This window comes from Drosophila innubila, chromosome X (assembly GCF_004354385.1).
Source record: "Drosophila innubila isolate TH190305 chromosome X, UK_Dinn_1.0, whole genome shotgun sequence".
NCBI classification, from domain to species: domain Eukaryota; kingdom Metazoa; phylum Arthropoda; class Insecta; order Diptera; family Drosophilidae; genus Drosophila; species Drosophila innubila.
Window position 1 is genome coordinate 13,668,411 of NC_047626.1, and position 19,273 is coordinate 13,687,683.

Here is a 19,273-nt window from a genome sequence, read left to right on the forward strand (position 1 = left end):
CCTGAGTCGAGAGTCAAGAGTGGAGAGTTGCAAGTCGAGTGCTGAGAATGTTAACAATTTGTGTAAGTGATGCCGTTTAGGGGCACGTTGCTCGCTTCCCAGGCCCGCAAAAATGCAACAGTTTTTCAAGTGTCCCACATTCAAGTGTCCCATCGAGTCCGGCAGGACGGCGGCAGGACTCGTGTGTGTCAGCTTGCATTAAGCTCAAGCTTAAGCCACAACTGAGTGAGCACCACTTGGAGGCACCACCAGCACCACTCGTCGTTTTCTCAATTGCTCTTTTTCTTGTTCTTTTGTTTTTGTATTTCTTCTTTTATTTATTTCTACACACAATAGACGTCTTAAGACTAAGCACAAAAAAAGTTATAAAAAAAAAAAAAAAAAAATTGTGTTCCTTTTTTTCATATGTACAAAACATTTACAAAAATGTACAAAAAATTTCTTTAAGCTACGTTTTTAAATAGTTTAATTTCATATATTATTATTTAGACAAAAAAAAATAGTTATATTATTATTAGTTATTAAATATTAAATATTAATATATTTATTTATATTTGTTTGATGCGTGTCATTTACGTGGATTTGGATGAGTTGCCACTGGAAGAAATGGAATGTTGTTGGAAATTTGCTGCACTTTTCCTTTAATTCCCATTCCAGATATTTTTCCAGTCATAAATTTGGCTGAATAATTACTGAAAGAACTGGAATTTCGCTGTGACTGCTAACAAACAATTTGAACATTAAGCAGTTGAATATCTAGTTCCATTTCCAATTGTGTAGCTGGAATACAGATTTGAAAAAATTGACAACTTTCTTCCTGATTCTTTCCAGTCGTGAATTTTGTTTGCTATTGATTTGGTGCAATTAAAACTGAAACTGAATTGCTACTGTGAATATGGATTCTTCCACTTCCAATGCTGCTTTCGTTCCACATTGAATTTAAACTGGAAAAGCTGGAATGTTCCACTTCCAGTACTGTTCGTATTGCACTTCCAGCTTAATTCCAGTCGAAGATTTTCTTTGGAATATCGATGAAATTCTTGCTAAAGAGTCATACAGTCTGCATTTCCAGCTGTTGTAGTTACTTTCCACTTCCAGTCATTTCCAGTGCCTGTCCCTGCCCCTTCCCTGTTGGTTTCGCCCATCTGAGATCCAGCTCAATGCTTGGCCATCACCTACGACCTCTTTTTACACATCCAGTGCCAGCTCCTCGTCGTCCTCATCCTCATCCACCTCCACAGCAGGCAGCGCTGCCAACTCACCCCGCTCTGTCAGCGTCACCGTCAACGGCTCCGTCGCTGGCGACGACGGCGCTTTGGCGGCTAGAGGCGCCTCCTCGGTGACGTGCTCTCTCCTCGGCGGCGGACTGCCGGGATTCAAGGGCGGACTGGGTGTCTGCAATCGCTGTCGACTGCTGCTGCTGCGCTCGTAGTCCGCTTCGCTGTTGGCGCTCTGGCTGGTGGCAGGGGAACGTTCGCGTGGCGCCAACGGCGGGGCATAATAGCCACTGAGCATGGGCGTGGCACCGGGCGGTGGGGGCATGCCTGGCAGCCCCATGCCCGGTGGCATGCGACTTGGATACATGTAGGTGGCAGGCAGTGATGGCTTCTGCAATGCGGCAGCTGCCGCCGCCTGTCGATAATAGATATCAATTGCCGACGGTGGCGCCCCATGCGGCGATTGTGCGGCTGCAGCTGCCGCATACGGCCAGGCGCTCAAATACGGCGTGGCACCGCCATATAGACGTTGAAAGGCCGCATAGTTGCCGGCCTCCGCGAGCAGCTCAAGTCCAACGGCAGTTTGGCGCTTCCATTTCGTTCTGCAGAGAGAAAGAGACACAAAGAGAGAGCGAAAAATATATTAATTAATTTATTTAAATTTATTATATATTAATAATAATAATAATAATATTATTAATATGGCTACAAACTTATTTTTTGTTTATTTAAATATTTTTATTGGCCTATAGAAATTTAAGTTATTTTAACACTAGGCTAAAGACAGATTTATTTTTTATTGAATGTGCATTTGCATATTTTTAAATAATGGAAAAAATTTGTACAAAAAAGCAGAACATATTTAGTATATACATATATATTAAGAGGATTCCCAATAAGGCTTTCGACAATTAATACATAGAATACTTAGATGGGAATAAAAAATTAGCAAGACAAAACGAGGAGATTCGTAATTAGAATTAAATAAGAATAACAAGGAGAAATTTAATTAGCAAATTAAAACTAAAGGAAAATAAATTGGAAAAGAAAAATTTAGAATGCATAAAAAATATCGCTTGATTTAATAAGAAAATATATTCTTTTTATTTCAAAATTCGGAAATGCAGAAAATTAAATAAAGAATTTAGCAAAAAAAAAACCACAAAATGTTGTCGCTTTGTATCGAAAGTATAAGAAAAGTCATTTGGCTGAATTTTATAACTCTGCATATTAGGATAACAAAAATTATGTACGTTACTATGGAAAGAAACTTGCACAATGAACTTAAAAATGAATTTTTCAACTTTATATATTTACTTTAATTTTATTGAAATGTTTGCTTTATTTAAATTTGATACTTAGTTCTTTATTTTGTCATTGTTCTAGTTACAAATTTAGTTATTTAAAGATGATTAGTTAGAATGTTATGTTAATGTATTTTACAGCATTCTGAATTTGTATAACAGTTCATTAGTTTGCTGTGTAAAAGCGCAACGAATGCTAAAAAAAAAATAATAGGGAAAATGGATAATGTAAAATGAAAAAAAAAGAAAGAAAAAGGAAAAACTATGCAAAGGGGCAGGCGCACAACAGTGTGGCAACCACATTAATCATGCCACAGAGTGCCGCATCATGCCGCTGACTGCGCGTGTCCTGGACGCCTGCTGAGTTGCACAGCCAGGCCGACCAGGAGGATGAGGAGGTTGAGGATTAGGTGGAGGCTGAGAGATGAGGACGAGCTATTATTGCTGTTTATATTTCGCACTTAATTGTTTTGTCATTTATCTTGCACTCCAAAACGCACGCCCACGTCTAACAGCAGCGGAGGAGAGGGGGTAGAGAGAGCAAGAGCGAGAGCGAGAGGCAAAGAGAACAGGAGAGTGAGAAGACAAGGCAGACGAAGGCGGCAGCTTAGAATGAGGACTAATTGGCAACGGCACGCCTGAAATTTCAAAAGACATTGAAGCAAAAAAGGTAGGCAGAAGACAGAAGAGAGAGAGAGAGAGAGAGAGAGAATTATATTGAGCGCCTTTCCGATCTTTTGGCAAATCCTTTAATCGCTTCTAGGCGCCAGCCACAATGCGATCGATCCCTAAATGGAAAACGAGACGCTGCACTTTAATTTCATTTTTGCGCATTCATCGCGCGCAGCTGTGAAAATGTTTAAACAAAAATTACAACTCAAATGCCCTTATGCAGCTAGGGATCATGTTGACTTAGTCATTCAGTTGACGAGAACGAAAATAATTTCAACAAGAAAAGCAATTTCTAGCGCAATTTAAAAACAAACATTTGGCAGCTTATTGAGAGTTTTAGATAACTATTTTTAAAAGTACAGTGCGCTGTAATAAATGCAATTAAAGAAATTCAGCTAAATTGTTAGGTTGGCATAGGATATATAAAAAAGTTAGGTTATTAGAAACATAGATTCATAATTTAATAGAGCTTTGTTATAATCACATTTGACTGTAAAAAAACTATAATTAAGTGAGTTTAAGTAGAGTGTGCTTATACATTAATGTATTAACAATTTTATTAAAAAGTTATACATAACAGCAATTGCTTGTAACTTTAAACGTGATTTTTGAGAGGAAGTTAAGCTTATGAATGTTTAGAATGGAGTAGAATTAAGTTTCTAAAACTTTTAATTGGCTCTCATTTTTTTTAAATCTCTTGTTTTATCTCTATTCTACCTATAGGTCTATCTTTTACACTCTTTGTCAAGATAAATTAGATCCTTATGAACATATATAAAAAATTAAAAAGATTTTTATATTATGTTTTGTCTGTACATTTAAATTAAATACGTGATCTGTTACATTTCCAATTGTAGTGTATTTTCTATTCGTTGCAAATGGAATTGCATAAAACTTTGTCAATATCCGGTTGAGTTTTTGGCTCTGGCACTGCGAGTGGCCTGGAATGAAGATGCCGACCTCTCTCTCTCTCTCTCCCCCTCTCTCTCTCTCTCTCTCTCTCTCTTTCTCCCTCTCCCTATGTGTCTTTTTTTTTCTGAACTGGCGCTGGCGCTGTTAATGCCCGACGAAATGTGACAAGTCATTGGGCAATAATTAAAAAAGAAAATAAAATGCTATTAAACGTAATAAGGCAGCGGCTTTGGCAGCTATTTTTAAACAGCGACAGCGACGCCAGCAGAGGCAGAGGCAGAGGCAGAGGCAGTGACAGAGGCAGCGGAGGCAGCAGCAAATGTTATTAGAAATCGAATTGAAAAGCGGCTGCTGTCGACAAGTAACAGAAACAGAAACAGAAACAGAATTGATCTTTGCGAGAGGTGGAAGATTATTGAAAACGAATGACTTAGGCAACAAACTTGCCGCTTGATGTGGCGAACACAACAAAAAGTAAACAACTCATTTAATAAACAGCAAAAGGCATTTTTACGACTCTTGCGCAAAATGCAGCAAATTAAGCAATCAGCATAAAAACAAAACGCATAAACAGCGCCGACTTGATTCTTAACCGGTTATAGACAGTCTCTATGCGGTAGCCAAAGAGGGGCAGGGTGCTGACCAGAAGTAAAGGGTGGGTGCGGGGACGGGTGAGAGCGGCAAATGGGGAGAGCCATTAAAGTGATTTTTATTGGAAAAGTGCGCGAAGAAATGGGCGGTTCCATAAAAGGCGCTGATTAGCAAACACACACACACACCCGAACACACACTTCTCCCCTTTTTTCAGCCTCTTTCGTCTGCGCCTCATTGGTAATTAAATCGATTTCAAAGCAACCGACTGAGCGTGTGTTAACTAACCTGCGATTCTGATACCAAGTTTTCACCTGGCAATCGCTCAACTCCAATTTGTTGGCCAACTCCATGCGATCCTGAACGCTGAGATACTTTTGTCTCTCAAAGGATTTCTCCAGTGTCTGCAGCTGATGATCCGTGAATGCGGTGCGTGCTTTTCGTTGCTTTTTACTCAGACTCAGGCCCAAATGGGAGTCGCCATTGGCGCCGCTGTTGCCGTTCTTCAAGCTATCCTCGCCATCGTCGTCCTTGCCACCTACAACAAGAAGAAATGGCAAATGTTCAGATTAATCAATATTATATTTTCAAACACTTTAACATAGTAATTCTATTTATTTATGAATTTATATTTTCGTGTATTTATTCACTTATTTATTTCTGAATTTACATTAATTATAAAATCATTTTTAATTATTAAAATTAATTTATATAATAAAAATCGAATTTGATTATGTTAAAATTTTTATTTAAAAATCAAAACATATTTCTTATTATCAATTTTTATTATAAAAATCAAAAAAATGTATTTTTATAATATAATAAAAATAATAAAATAGAAATATAATAAAAATAATATAATAAAAATTAAAACTAAAAATTATTGTTTAACTTTATAAAAAAATTGATATAAATTTATTGTTTTTTTTTATATAAATTAATTTTAGTAATTAAAAATGATTTTAAAAATAGAAACTGAAAATAAAATTGTATCAAGTTTTCGAATTTGGCGCACAAAAATATATTATGTGAACTTTATCCCACCGTTTTTGGAGTCTTTTTGGTGTTTAATTTTTTTCAAACTCATAATTATTATTTGCGGTGTCTGATTTTAATTCAAATTTTGTTAATGATTCAATTACAAAAAAGTAAACTTAACATTTTTTTTGTTGCTTTTAATTTATCTTTTTTGTAAATGTTTCCTTCTCTTTCTCTGTTTCTCTTCCTCCCGCTCCTATGCTATCTCTTCTCATTTGTTTCCTTTGTTGATCACATTTGCGCGCTGTTTCATTTTATAGGTGCAACACATGCAACACGAGAACAAAGCTTTTGCCTGCAACTTTGTTGCATGCCATTGCTAATTTGCAATTAAACACTTTATGAGCACAATTAGTAAATCAGTAAAACAACAATAACTGCAACTGCAATAACTTCTCAGCTTTTCTGTGTGAAACGATGCTTAACAATTCTCTTTTTGTGGTGAACTTCTTGATTCTATTCGATGCCTATTTAAATGCATTCATTGATTGATTCGTCAGTGTTAAACTTGTTAGCTACAAGTCCATTTGACATTGGCCTCATTGATGGCATAAAGCATTGCAGTTGCATTCTTGATCAATCAGTTATAATAAATAAACTGTGAATGAAAGATGAATCAATTTGAATGTAGTTATTTGCCCATTATTGTAATGCCTACTTAGGTACCAAATTTAATTGAAAAATTCAATTAGTACCAAAATTATAATACAAGAAGTGTCAATTTGATGACAAAAAACTATAGCAATATATCTAAGTACAGCGAAAAAAAAAAAATATAAAATTCAAGTTTAATTCGCTTATTAAAGCTTAAGGAATATATTTAAATTTAAAAATAAAGTTTATAAAAATAAATGAAGCTTTTAGACATTTAATTATTTATTTACTTTATTTATTTATTTATTGCTGCAATAGTTTTGTTTATCATTTTCTACTTTGATTTTCTGATTGTTTCAATCATTGGTTTGAATTAATTGAAATTTTCTTCGAGAGCATACCATTTTGAATAAAGTATGTGAAAAATCTTCTCTCCCTCAATATCTACCTTGCCTACTTAAGCCCCATTTCATTCTTCCATTCTTTGCTCATTCACTCCCCCTTTCTCTTCCTCTTTCTCTACCACTATCTCTATTTTTATTATCTTATTGTTCCTTCCTTCTTGCCTTTCTCACTCCGCTTCGTCTTTGTCGTCTTTTCTTATTTGCTTTTGCTACTTAATGCGCTGGTTGCACTGCATTTCCCTTCTTCTCCTCCCCCCCACATCTTTCTTCTCTAGATGCTCATCCGTGTTAACTGTTTTCGGAGCGCAACAAAAAACCAGTCAGCTGGCAGCTGCCGCTGTTGCCTAGTCAAAAAGTCAGCTAGCAAAACATTTCCGCAATATGTGTAACCCTCTCGCATAACTCCTCAAGCGCCCCTCGCTCACCCAAATCCCCTCGCTGCGTTACTCAGTTAGCTTTTGCATTAGTAATTAAGTGCTTGTGGCTAAACTGTATTAAACATGCTTAAGTGTGCAGACAACAACAACAACAACAGCAACAGCAACAACTTCCTTCTACCTGTCTGAGTGTTGGCCAAGTTGTTGTTAATTTTATTGTTGTTGTTGTTGTTGTTGTTGCTGCTTGTCTTCGTCTGCATTTAATTGCGCATGGCAGCAACACATTTGCAATTGGCCTTTTTGCATTTTAATTAAAGCAACAACTACAACAATAACAACACATATACAATATTAACAACAACAATATTTGTGAGTTAGGCATTTGTTGTTGTTGTTGCTAAACGTTTATCAGCGTTTTGATAATGTGCACGCTTAAATGCAGCCAGCGGCAACAACAACAACAACAACAACATATTGTAAATGCAACAATAATGCTTGCATAACGGTAACATGTTTGTGTGTGCGTTTGCTTTATCAAATACATATACATATATGCATTGTCTGGGATTTTCTTTTTTTAATTTGTCCAAAAAAAAAAAAAAACAATAAAATAAACGCGAAAAACAAAAGACTTAGGCAACGAACTTGCTGCTGACTGTGACTGTGAAGCAAAAGCAAAGCAAATATATTATATATATAGATATATATTTTGTATATACACACACATGTGTGTGTGTGTTCGACTGCACTTGCTGTGTGCAGTTGTTGTTGTTGTTGTTGTTGTTTGGGGCCACACGCTTCGCTTTTGGAAGCCAACGAAAAGTTCAAGTTGAAGTTGAAAGAACGTGAAACGCAACGCAACAAAATATCAATTTCAATTAGTGACGAAAACTGTTCAAAGCGTACGACAACAACAGGGAAAGAGAGAGAGAGAGAGAGAGAGAGAGAGAAGTGTGATGCGAATGTCTGCTTGTCGTGGCGGATCAGCGCACAGTTCATTTGACAGACAGGCTAAGCTGCAAGTTGGAATTGGAGCTGTAGACTGAAGTGTGTAGAGTGTAGAGTGTAGAGTGGAGACTGTTGAAATTAACTTGGTGTAGAATTAGCTGAGTAGCGGCTCGAATCTCAAGACTTTTTGGATCAATTTCAAAAGCGACGGCAACGGCAAAAAACATTGAAATGATCCTTTTGCGAAAAGAAAAAGAAGCAGAAGGAGCAGACGAGTGGCAAAGAGAAACTGAGAGACAGAGAGAGAGACAGAGAGAGGACAACAACTGTCGCTCGCACGCGTCTCAAATGACACGCGAGTGTCAACCGAAATTTTAAAATTATGACAACAACAACATCGCATTCCTTTTTCTCATTCAGGTTGTTCTCGATGTTCTTGTTGTTGGGCTTCGATTAAGCCGTTAAAAGCAACGTTTTGCGGCACACAAAAAATGTATTAAAAAACAATAAAAATAAAGCTAAAATAAATTGCTGTTGTTGTTGTTGTTGTTGCTTTGAAGGGGGGAACACGAAATGGAAGCGCACAGCGTGGGCTAAAAACTTGACCCAAACTGTGCAAGAGAATCGACACCCGACTGATTAAGGTCTAAGCAAGTGTATCTGTGTGTGTGTGCGTGTGTCTGTGTGTGTGTATGTGTGGGCTGTGGCCCAAACAACATTTATGGTTTTATAAATTTTCAACATTTGGCTTGTGTCTCAAATCAAAACAAAAATTTCTCGAATTGACAGCAACGCGGGGCGTCTATTTCCTCTCTCTCTCTACCTCTCTCCATCTCTCTCTATCTCTCTCTCCTATTTCGTTGATTAATTTTAATTGTCTTTGGCACAAGTCGCTAACGAAATTAAAAATGCGCATGAAATTGCTAAGGTAAAAATAAAACAAAATTTGTTTTATAACAATTTATTGAGAAATGCTCAAATTAATCGCAACGAATCGATAATAACTTGTGCTTACATTTTATCGAGAATTAATCAGACCGAAAGTTTTGATTTATTGCTGAAGTTGAAACTTTCTATACATAATCTAGACTCTATATAATCTTATTTGAGAGCGTTCTATTTACAGCACTCTTAGAAGCAAATAAAAATTTTGTGCTAATCTATTGAGCTAACTGATTAATATTAATTAATATGTGTTTAAAGCTGTATAATATATAGGATTATTTTCTATAATGGAAATCAGCTGATTTTTTTGTATTTGAATATTTGTAAGTCTGTTTGGCAATTAGTTGAGAATGGTAGATACCCTGTAATTGAATAAACCACATAATTTTATGTTGATGTAACTGATGTTTTTATAAATCTACAGAGTATTAAACACTTTGAAGCTTAAGTTTAATTTTAAAGACATTTAAAAATGTTACTTGCACTAACTAAGAGAAAGAGATTTTCGTTTAAATGTCATAGTTGCTTACAGGGTATATTATCATCGTGCAGTTTAATTGCTTAAGTTGTTAAATATAGATTTGCTTATCTAGACAGAATCTAGACAGACGTCCTCCTCCCTTCTCCCACTCCCTCTCTCCCTCTCTCTCTTTCTCTGTCTATCTTCTCTTTTCACTATTCTCACTCTCAATCTATCTATCTTTATTTAAACACAGCTCTCTCAGCTCGAATTCAATTTCCAACGCACATTTACGACTATTTAATAGTAATTTGTCATAATTTGCATAACGTTTAAAAGCGCTTAGCAAATAAATAATAATAATCATAAAAAAACAACAACAACAACAAATATCAGCTGCCAACACAACTAGCCAACAAAAACAACAATATCAGCAATAATAACAATAAAAGCAAATAAAAAAACATTAAAATCAATTAAATTGTTGCATGCAAAAAGCTGTCAAGTTGAAGTAGTCAAAGAGAGGAAAGGCTGGAGGGGGGAAGGGGGGATGCAGACAGAGATAAGGAGGAGGGGTGGGGGTTTCTCTTGACACTTGGGCGTGCTGTCAAGGGTAGCAAGTCTCCAAGTCTCTAAGTCTCCAAGTCTCTAAGCAACTGGACAACGTCTCCATCTACGGTTAATTTGTGCTTAAATAAATAATTTAAATTATTATAAATAATTTCTGAATTTGCAAAATTTTGTAGCTGTTGTTGTTGTTGTTGTTGCTGCTGCTGCTCAGCTAAGCGCAGCGGCAACTGCCACAGTGGCAGTGGCAACATTCACATGTCCATTTTTCCTAGTTAATTTTCATTTTGTTGCATTTGTTGTTGTTGTTGTTGTTGTTGCAACCACATGCCAGCACAGTTGATGTTGTTGTTGTTATTATTGTAATATATTAGATTTTATTACACTGCAACAACTGCGTGTGTTAACAGTTAAGCGTGCAACATTAAGCAGCAAATGTGCAACGGGAAATTTTAGTGTGAGCAAAAGCTTTGAAGTAAAGTTTTATTGCCCAAAAAGCTGTGGACCAAATTAGACAGACGGAAGAAAAAGCTACACCAAAAGCTCCCCGGAAAAATTTGTTTAAATTCACTCTTAAATCTTTCATAAAAGATCACTTAAAACTTAAAGCTAAGCATATCGAGTTAGAGAAAGACGAAAATAGGAAATTAAGTTGAAAAGAGAGGAAGAGAATGAGAGAAATAATATGTTTTTAAGAAATTTAGTTATTCTTACATTGGAATAAATTAAGGGAAACAAGAAAGAAAGTTTATGTTCCTAAGAAGTGATATAGTAGTTCGATTTTTAATGAAATTTGATTACAACGTAAAAAACAATATATAAAAAAGTCAAGGTTAGGTAAAAAAGATTTTGGAACCAAAAACGTTTTGTTTATACTAAAGGTTTATATGGAAGCTATTCAAGTTAAAATACCTTCTTTAAGGGTATTATAATGTTGTATAATGTTTTAGTTTAGTTTGTAGTTTGTATAAAAATCAAAATTGAAAAAAAAAAATTGTAATTTAAAAAATAATTTTTAATTTTTTTATTTGTTTATTTTAATTTTAAGAACATTTATTCTTAAAATAAGAACAAAAACCAAGATGTGTTTTCTCAATTTATTTATTTTATGTTCTCGACTCATTCTTTAGACCAAAATTTTTAGTTTTGAGACCAAAATCTTGATTTTAAAACAATTTTTTGATCAGTGTGATCAGCTCGGAAAAGTTGTCAATGCGACTTTTAGTCAACTGAAAAGCTTTACGAAAAGCTCTTTCACGGCTTTAAGTTTAAGCGGCAGTGGGAGAGCGAGAGGGAGTGGGAGAGGGACAGAGAGGAGGCGAGGAACTCTCTAGAGATTAATTGAGCAAACTCACCGCAATCGTCGCTGTCGCTGTCGTCGATGGTGCTCGCCTGATCCCCGCTGATGCTGCTGCCCGTGCCACCAAGCAACATGCCACCTGCATTCCCATTGTTGTTGCTGTTGTTGTTGTTGCTACTCCCACTAATGTTGTTGTTGTTGTTGTTATTATTAGTATGGTTATTGTTGTTGCCAGCTGCCAGCGAGTGTAGCACCAATGGCGAACGCGATCGTTCATCATGCCCCCCCTCCACATGCCCCCCAGCTGCAGCAGCGGCAGCGGCGGCGGCAGCGACGAGAGGCACGTTGGCGCCATGTCGATGCAGTGCCTCAATACGTTCCCGTTCTCGTTCTCGTTCCCGTTCCAACTGCAGCTGATGATGATGCGGATGCGAATGCGGAAGCGAATGTTGGGCAAGCGGATGTTGCGGATGTGTATGCGGATTCAATGGTTGTTGTTGTTGCTGTTGTTGTTGCTGCAACGAGAGAGAAATTAAGAAAAGCAATTAGTTAAATTTAATAATACTACTAGGACAATACCCTGTAATAAGTGTAGTTGTGTGAAGATTGTAATAAACAAATTGAAATAAAGACAAAAATATTATGAGTTGACTAAGCTTAAGTAAAAATATAAGCAGCTGTACTCTGTAAAATATCCTGTAAAATTGAGTTAACTGAATGAAACACTGAAACATGTGATGATTGAGATGAATTATTGGAAAATAACAAAACTTTTCATTATGACAATTTAGTGAAAGCCAAACTATTTAAGTATTACAGGGTATATTTCAGTTATTTATATGAATGGTAATATGAATAACTGAAATATACCCTGAAATCCTTAAACAAACTGAACTATAATCAAAGACAATGGCTTTAAAAGTAAACTATGTATAGAACATTCTGGCATAAGTAAAATATGCTTTAAATTAACCCAAATATTCTCTAAATTATAATTTACTCCTAAAGGATATATATAATTACGCACCTTTTGTTAAAAATGCAGTACTCTGATTTAATTAAAAAAATATTGGGTTAACCAAAATACACCCAAAAACAAATGGGTTAAGGCCTGATATAATCCAATATAACACTGTATAATCTTGGAATAACTAAAATAGCTCCAGATAGTCTAAATTAAAAAAAATATACATATATATATATATGTATATATATGTATATATATATTTATTTTAAATAACTAATCATATCGTTTCCCAAATTTCAAATGAAATTGACAATTGAAAATACTTCCGTTTTACTGAAAGAGACTTTTCATTTACAATTATTAAACATCCTAACATGTTTAATAATTTGAAAGAACCTAAGAGTTCAACCAATGAACAAAACTTACTTAAGAAAATTCCAGTTAACGATTTTCAATTGTATTTAACCATTTTTATTTTGGTAACAATGTTAATGTAATTGAATGTGTTAACGGTTAAACAGAACTAATATTATAAATATACGTGTCTAACCTATTTTTAATTTATGTGCATAACGTATTGTCAAGCCTTATTTGTTTAAGTTTAATCATTCCTCTTTATAGGGTTGTCATATCGTGTAAAAGATCTTAAAATAGCAACCATTTAAATATTCCTAAGTTTATTTTATGTACACACTTTACACCTACATATATATCGGTCATTTAAACTACCACAACTTTATGAATAAAGAAGAAAAGTTGATAAAAAAAAATTGGACAAAATGAAGAAAATGAAGTAGAAGACGAAAAATATGATCTTATGACTAAACCCAAGAACAGTTCTCACCAAAAACTGAAACCCACCAAAGTTTGAATGAAGATTTGGTTCATAATGCTTCAAAATTCAATGTTTTTGGTTCGGTTGTATGTCAAAAAATTGTTTATTCGTTTTCCTTCATTATTTTAGCTAATAAAATTACTTGACAAAAAACATTTCTAACTCTTTAAAGATCTAAAATTGTGATAGTAAAATCTATATATATTTATATATATTTGTTTATAAATCTCTTTGTTTAACTGACTGACTGACTGAGCATTGTGCAGCCCTAACGGTTTGACGTGCGACATTGAAATTTGGCCACAATATATAATATACAATATATACAGAAGTGCCGAATAGTATTTTGGATTTCGAAGCGAAGCTTTTGAAAGGTTTTGTGAGGTTTTAAATACTTAGTTGCTTAATCATTATCAGAAAATAGAACTTACTGTTGTCCAGGCAGATGTTGCATGACAATCCTTTGATAAAGGTGGCGATCCGTCGCGATTCGTTTGCCGTGCAAATCGATGAAGATGCGCGTGTGAATGTTGCTGTTGTTGTTGTTGCTGTTGTTGCAGCACGGCGTAATGGCTGGGCGGAAAGTGTGCCAACAGTGGCGTCATATGATGATATTGTTCACGCTCCCGTTCCCGCTCCCTCTCTCTCTCTCGCTCACGCTCGAAGCGCAGGAGTTGTTGCTGCTGGGCGAGATAATGTTGCAAGGCAGCCTGTTGTTGCGACTGTTGTTGTTGTTGTTGCTGCTGTTGTTGCTGGTGATGTTGCTGCTGCTGCTGTTGTTGGTGTTGCTGTTGATGGTGTTGCTGCTGTGCCTGCTGCGGATCACGGCCCATTGGCGACGCATAGCAATCGTCGGACGGACTGGCCGAACTGCGACCAGCGGCAGCGGCTGCCATTGCAGCAGCAGCGGCAGCAGCGGCGGCGGCGGCGGCAGCGCTGCCGGCCAAAATGTCGGTGATCATGAAACGGGAACGCGGCGCCTGCGTCGATGTTGTTGTTGGCGATGGCGTCAGGCTGCCCGGAGTGTCCCCAACGGCAGCCGTAGTTGTGGACATTTCCGGTGGCATTGTGGTCATGTGTCTTCACTCTCTCTCTCTCTCTCTCTCTCACTCCCTGTCTTACTCTCTAGGTCACTCACTCACACTCGGTTTTGAGCTTTTGCCGACGGCACAAAATCAAAAAATCAAAAACCGAAAAAAAAAACAGTTTTGAAGAATTCGCAAAAATATTTTGTTTTGCGCAAATTTGTTGCACGTTTAACGTTATGTTTTATATGTATATGTTATGTATGCTTCTTCTTGTTAGATTTGTGCTTTATTTTGAACACGCGCTTCGTAATTGTTGTTTGTTGTTTGTTTGTTCGTTGAGCCGCGCTCAAACAAAAGCCGTGAGACAACCGCTCGCCTTTGGCTTTCAACCGAAACTGAGACGAACAGCGGCCAAAAGCGAACGCAACAGCCGCTGCTGTTGCTGCCGCTTCTTTTTCCTCTTCTTCTTCCTCTTCTGCTAGCTGGTAAAGTGGGGAGAACAGACAGCAACAGCAACAGCAACAACAATTATAGCTATAAGCAGTCGAGTGCCAATGCACGCACCTGTCGTCATCTCGCTCACACACACCCGCGTCTGCTCAGCGCTCTCAGCTGTGGTGAGTTTTCGTCAAGTGTGCGCTTCTCCTTCTCTTTGTTGTTGTTGTTGCTGTTGTTGTCAACTATTGCCTGCATTTATTGGTCGTAATTGGCAGCAATTGACATTCATTAGGTTTCAATCAGCGCTCCCACTCTCACTCTCTCGCTCTCACACACTCTCTCTCTCTCTCTCATTCTCTCCAGCGCGCTGTGTGTGATGCAAGTGTGGTGAGTTTAAATGCGTCTCTTGGCAATGGCCGCTACTGTGAGAACATAACGGTGAGTGGCGTTTCCTATAAACATTTTATGGCTGCACACACAACAAACATCACAATTTGTATAGCAAATTGTCGCTGCTGCCGTCGCTGCTCTTGTTCAGTGGATGCTGCAACCCTGCAGCAACAACAGCAACAACAATAATAGCAACGACAACAGTCTCAGCATCTGTAAGCTCCGCCCCCTTAAACTGGTTACATATGCAGACACACACATGCACACACATTCACTCACAGAGAGACAACTTACGCACTCTAGCGCTTTCGCTCTAACGCAAGCAGTGCTTATTATGCTTAAGCAGAAGGCAGCACAGGCTCTCTTTTATATATATGAGTGTGTGTGTGTGTGTGTGTGTGTTCGTCTGAGTGCTGGTGTTGGTGTCTTTTGTTATTTTTGCGCTTGTTAACACTTTTTGTTTGGCATTTAAACAGTAAATTGGCAGCAGTTAAATGATGCCCTCTCGCTATAGCGCTCGCTCGCTTGCTCTCGCTTTACTGTCGCAATGACTCTCTTGCCTTTTTGCTCTCTCGTTTATGTATTTGTGTTTGTATTTGTAGTTGTATATTTGTATGTAGTTATTTGCGTGTAGTTGTTGTTTAGTATCGATGTCAATTTGCTGCCTAATGTGCAAGTGAATGACTCTAGCAACTGAAACGGGTGGGGATCGGTTAACGGGTAAGAGGGCGGGCTAGTGTTTATAAACCTGGGCTGCCATCCAGGTGCGGGTGCGGGGATGGAAGGCGGCCTTTATTGGGGCTGTGTCTTGGCAGACGCTTGGGGCGGATGCTGCTGCCCTTGTTTTCATTGTTGTTGCTGTTGTTGTTCGTGTTGATGATGGAGTTGGCTTCAGGCTGCTGCAGCTGCTTTGTTGTTGTGTCTTCGTCACATGCATACACACACATACTTACATATAAATACATACACTTATGTACATTTGTATGTAGATACATACATACTTTTAAAAATGGCTTCATTACAAATGACAGCAATTAACTTTTTTGTTGTTCTTTCTTGTACTTAGTTGTGCATACATTTGTATGTATGTTTGTTTGTTTGTATCTGTGAACTCGTTTGTATGTGCATATGAACATATGTATGTTTGTATTTGTATTTAGCAATGGTTGTCTACAACTTTGTCATTTTAGTTGTCCAAGCAACATTTTATGGAATTAATGAGTGTGGAGAAGCAACCAATAATAATTTTGAAAATAATCTGACTTAATATTATTATTTAATGATTTTTTTTTAAAGCGAAGTCTCATAAAATAGTAAATAAAATGGATATACATATATATTGAAAAAGTTTTATACAAGTTTAATTTTTCTAAAACTGGGAAATATTTTATGATACTGAATTTTTTACAGTAGTATGTATGTATTTATGTATTTTCGAAAATGTTTGGGATAAGAAAATGCTCTACTTTTTATTTTAAAATAAAATAAAATGATGTTGTTTGCATCTGAGTGACACATCTTGCGTTCCGGATTGCGAACCTAAGCCAAACCACTTTATTAAATAATTGGTTCAGTTCGATAAATAAATAGCTATTTCAGACTTCATATAAAAATCATGAAACAATAATTCGACTTATTTAATATATTGATTTTAAATTATTGCTGTCTCGTATTAATAGATTACAAAAGAAGAATAAGATTCAATAAGCTAAACTCTTGCAATAATAAAACTTTAAGTGCAACCTTTTCAAAAATGCGTGAATAACTTTGAGCTTAATGAAACCCAAACTATTATAAATTCGCTTTCGAAATTATAAAGATATTTTTTTGTTGGTGATTAATCTTAAAATCCCCAATTGTTAACGCTTTTCAAATTAATTAAAAGATGAATATCATGAATTTTCGTTGGATTGTTCATCATTTTATATGGAACTTAAAAAGAACCTCCTTTAGACAGAATAAGCTTAGGCGATCCCCATTTCTCAGTTTTTCATAACTTAAAGGCTAATGGAATGTTAAATTATTTGTAACATATTGATATATCGAATGACAATGTTACAACATGACATAATTAAAACAGATCATTTTAATTGGAATTACAATTAAAATATTATTTAATACATGTACGGTTAATCAGGTAATTTTGTATACATAATCTTATTTTTATGAGAATGTTAAAAAAAAAACCTCAGCTAAACAAAATTTAAAAATAGTTTAATGAACCAGAAGCACCGACTATGATCAAATAATAAACATAATAATAAAGCAAGAAACTAAAAATATGTATTTTGGGCGCGATTTTTGCCGTTAACGAGCCGCCATTTTGTGGCTGTCTCTCTGAGCCTGAGTTAGCATCTAACGGCACTTACGCTCTACTCCACATGAGGCGAATAAAGAAAAGAAAGCTCATTAAAAAATGAACGAGAAATGCAAAAGAAATGCAAGAGAAATGTACACAAATTATTTAAAAAGACATTAAAAGTGACATACGACAAGTTGTGGTTGTGTGTGTGTGTGTATTTGTGTGTGTGTGTATTTGTGTGTGTGTGGTCAGTGATTGCTTGAACTCATTAGTAACAGCTATAAAATGCGAGTAGAATGGAAGGGAGAGAGAGAGAAAGGTAAGCAGTTGGGGTTGGGTTAGTGGGAGAGGGGGAAAGGAAAGGGGAAGGGGAAAGGGATGCTTGGTTAGTTGTGTGTAAATTTCACACTGTTGGCCAAGTTATTTTAATTAGGCACTTGCCACTTACTCAAAAGCCATGGACGAAAGCATTACAGCTCAATTTGCCACCCCCACAGTTAACAGGGGGGTGCGGGGCAACCCCCTCGGGATGCGCTTAAGTGGCTTTAGCAAGCTGTTGAGAACGGGGAAGAAGGGGGGTGGGGGATAAGGGTACTGGCAATGGCTTTGAAGGTGTCGTAATTGCACTCAACTCGTCAGATGCTCGATAAAAGGAGAGTACACTGAAAAAAAAGACCAAATTCTAAGATCAAGAACATTTATCTTAAATATTTTGTTCTTCAAATAAGAACGTTTGAAGAACATATTACTAATACTAAGAATATTAATCTAAAAAATCAAAGTTAAAAAAAGAATAAAAATCTTAAATTTTTCAGAAAGTTTAAATACTTTATGTACTATTTCACAAGAAACAAGTAACATTTATAAAATTACCAACACAGAATAAAAGGTGTAAAAGTCAAAATTAAAAAGTAAAAAGTTATAAATTTAAGAAATAATTTTTTTTTTTAATTTTAAGAACATTTATTCTTAAAACAAGAACTTGGTCTTATTTGAAATGTTCTCAAAACCAAGATGTGTTTTCTTCATCTAAGAATTTTATGTTCTCGACGCATTGTTGATTTAAGAACATTTTTTTTTATCAGTGTAGAGCTGGCTAAAAGGTGAAGGAAATAGATGGTGGCAGAGGAAAAGGAGGAGCAGAAAAGAAGGCAGGATGGAGAAGTGAAGGGAGGGAATGATTCAACACAAACAAATTAAAAAGCACTTAACAGATGAGCTGATGAGACGAGATGCGATGAGAGATGAGATGAGATGAGAGATGAGAGCGAGGATTAACAACACCTCCTGCTCCTGCGAGGCGCCGTCGCTCCCCGTTGAGTTCATGCCTCGCTCAAAAGATCATTTAAGATCTCTGTCAACGCCGCGAGCTGTGGAACTTTGGCAAATATCTGTGGAGCCACAACATTGAGCTCGTAAATTTCCGAGATCGAGACTTTTGGCCGTGGCGTGTGGCGTCAGTCAAACCGAATTCAAATTGCCCAAGTTAACATCCTGTTGGCGGCTCTCTCTGTTTGGTCATCTCGCATCTCGAGTCGACTTGAGTTCTGTTGATTCGAGCTTCTTAATTGAGGTTTAACACAACATTTACCGCTTTTCGCTAATCGCCTTGAAGCCGCCGACGACGACGACGACGACGACGCCGACGACGACGGGGTGTGGCAGTCTTCGTCTCCGTCTCAGTCTCCGTCTCTGTCCCCCAATCCGTCTCAGCTTAGCTACAGCTCTAAATGCCCCTTGCCCTGCCCCTATCTTAACCCTAAACCCGCCCTCTATATGATTTCATTCATAAAAATCGCGCTCTCTCTTTCCGTTTTTGTCTGTGTTTATACCCTTTACTCGAACCTTAAGGGTATATTGAAGTCATGTAAATCCAAATTTAAGATCAAGTTTTATATCGAAATAGAAGTATCGAGTTGTCGACATATCGTTAAATAGTCGATCATGTTAAAACTAGTCGGAAAGGTTATAGTCGAGATCCCGA

General features: G+C 36.7%; 1 protein-coding gene across 1 annotated transcript; it reads right to left on the reverse strand.

Annotated features, from left to right (window-relative positions):
• Window positions 1-569: 569 nt before the first annotated feature.
• LOC117792114 (homeobox protein B-H2) lies at window positions 570-14,207 on the reverse strand. Its single transcript, XM_034632108.1, has 4 exons — window positions 13,658-14,207; window positions 11,385-11,768; window positions 4,985-5,234; window positions 570-1,819 (listed from the first exon to the last, which is right to left on the reverse strand). The coding sequence occupies exons 1-4, from the start codon at window positions 14,205-14,207 to the stop codon at window positions 1,189-1,191; spliced, it is 1,815 nt and encodes a 604-aa protein (XP_034487999.1). The 3' UTR covers window positions 570-1,188.
• Window positions 14,208-19,273: the final 5,066 nt, after the last annotated feature.

What these genes read in the sequence shown, in the direction of transcription:
- LOC117792114 (XM_034632108.1), bottom strand. Translation starts at nt 14,207, where the DNA reads ATGACCACAATGCCACCGGAAATGTCCACAACTACGGCTGCCGTTGGG. An exon ending in ACAACAACAACAGCAACATT is followed by an intron (nt 11,769 to 13,657) that starts CACACGCGCATC and finishes AACATTCGCTTC; the next exon opens with CGCATTCGCATCCGCATCAT. An exon ending in CAGCGACAGCGACGATTGCG is followed by an intron (nt 5,235 to 11,384) that starts GTGAGTTTGCTC and finishes TTCTTGTTGTAG; the next exon opens with GTGGCAAGGACGACGATGGC.